Source organism: Oratosquilla oratoria, chromosome 6 (assembly GCF_046742065.1).
Source record: "Oratosquilla oratoria isolate Oo_2021 chromosome 6, ASM4674206v1, whole genome shotgun sequence".
Lineage (NCBI taxonomy): Eukaryota > Metazoa > Arthropoda > Malacostraca > Stomatopoda > Squillidae > Oratosquilla > Oratosquilla oratoria.
The window spans coordinates 37,372,792-37,374,726 of NC_134782.1; the positions used below are offsets into that span (position 1 = coordinate 37,372,792).

The 1,935-nt window shown below is 33.6% G+C and overlaps 1 protein-coding gene across 1 annotated transcript in view; it reads left to right on the plus strand.

Annotated features, from left to right (window-relative positions):
• LOC143026403 (nuclear hormone receptor HR96-like) overlaps positions 1-1,935 on the plus strand; it is a gene marked incomplete at its 3' end in the record, with an annotated part of 12,128 nt that extends 10,193 nt beyond the window's left edge. The window contains 3 exon segments of the mRNA XM_076186714.1: positions 445-648; positions 1,010-1,222; positions 1,679-1,935. Of these exon segments, the coding sequence (XP_076042829.1) occupies positions 445-648; positions 1,010-1,222; positions 1,679-1,879 (618 nt within the window).

The window sequence follows — 1,935 nt, forward strand, 5'->3', positions numbered from 1 at the left end:
ACATTGTTTCTGACCCAGGGCACTGGGTGGGATGCAGGGATGACATGTCATCCATGAGGAGCTAAGATAAGAGGGAGGAAAAAGTGGTGGATGGGACTGGAATGGGTAGGAGTAGGTACATGCCTTTGATTTGGCTACCCCCCTTATAAAGGTGGAGAAAGCTCTTGGTATATGGATAGAGTGTCTGCATTGAATGCATGTGGCACATTTGAGGGTGATGTGCACTGTGTCTTTAGTGTGATTTGATCATCTGGATTATGTGTTGGATGGAAACTGACTTGTTTTGTGTTAATGTAATTTGAGTGCAAATTTTCTTAATTTTGTATTTTCTTTGGGATTTCTGTGAAGGGGATTTATTTATTTGATTTTATTAGTATTATTTTTTAGCATTTGTTTATATGTATATGGCAATGTTTGATTAATCTTTTATGTTGATATTTTTAGCAGGACATGACCAACCCATCCCTTATTAATGTTATCAACCTTACGGACATTGCCATAAGAAGACTGATAAAAATGTCAAAAAGGATATCTTCATTTAAGAGTTTATGTCAAGAGGACCAGATAGCTCTTCTCAAAGGTGGATGTACAGAAATGATGATTCTGAGGTCAGTTAGTGCCTATGATCCAGATAAAGACTCATGGAAGGTGAGTTTTATTTTTATTTATTATTATAATTATTATTAATATATATATATATTTTTCACTTCTAATGCATTTTTGTATAAAAACTGAAACCTTAAATATATTTTTTATTTATATTTTTTATAAAGTATTCTTTATTAGGCTTTTACGTCAATTACATATTATGAATATGGCAGACTCGACAATTTTCATTTAGTCTACCCATTAATGACAGTTTTTGGATATGATAGATATTTTGAACAGAAATGTGATATAGAAAAATGGTATAGAATATTGGATTTGATGTGATTACATTTCATTCGAGATGGTTTTTGGTATTACGACTAACTCATTTGGTATCATGATTTATATAATTTTTATGCAGATTCAGCAAGACCATGACAGGTATAAGAACATAAAATTGAAGGTCCTCAAGGCTGCACAGGGCAATGTGTATGAGGAACACAAACGTTTTATTTTAGCTTTCAACCAAGAGTGGCGGCAAGACCACAATATTATGCTTCTCCTCTCAGCTATTGCTCTCTTCACACCAGACAGACCCAATATTATACACAGTGAAGCCATCAGACATGAACAGGTATTTTTCTCTATTTATTTATTATTATTATTATTTTTATTATTATTATTATTATTTTTTTATTTTTTTATTTTTTTTTTTTATTATTTTTTTTTTTTCCAATATATGAAGCAGAAGGGGCAAACGACCCCTGGCCATCAGGTCCTGCTTTGAATGTCCTGTGCATTACTGCATTACCCCTAACCTGAGTGAAGTAGTAGCTGGAGAATGTAAGGTAGTCACCCAAGGCACACACCCATGTCTTGGCTGGCTACCTCCTTTGGGCAGTAGGTGGGAGGCCCAGAAAGAAGCCCTTTGTATATAGATATAGTAATTCTTTTCTTTGTATAAAAAATTGAATAGTAAATATTCATAACCTGAAATAAAGTTGTCACATTTTTATAAATTCACTACTCTCAAAGTTGGTGCTTAATTCATACTTCAAAATATGATAAAAGCTTTTTCTTTTCTTTTCAGTGTTCATATTTGTATCTTTTGAAAAGGTATTTGGAGTGCAAGTATGGTGGATGTGAAGGACGAACCATTTATTGTCGTCTACTGGAACGGGTCAATCATCTTCACATACTCAATGAAAATCATGTCCGAGTGTTCTTAGAAGTTAATCCACAAGAAGTTGAGCCTCTTTTGATAGAAATCTTTGACCTTAAACAAAGGTGACGATGTATGGAAGCCAGGCAACTATAAGTTTCAGAGCAATTCATCTGAGAGATTAG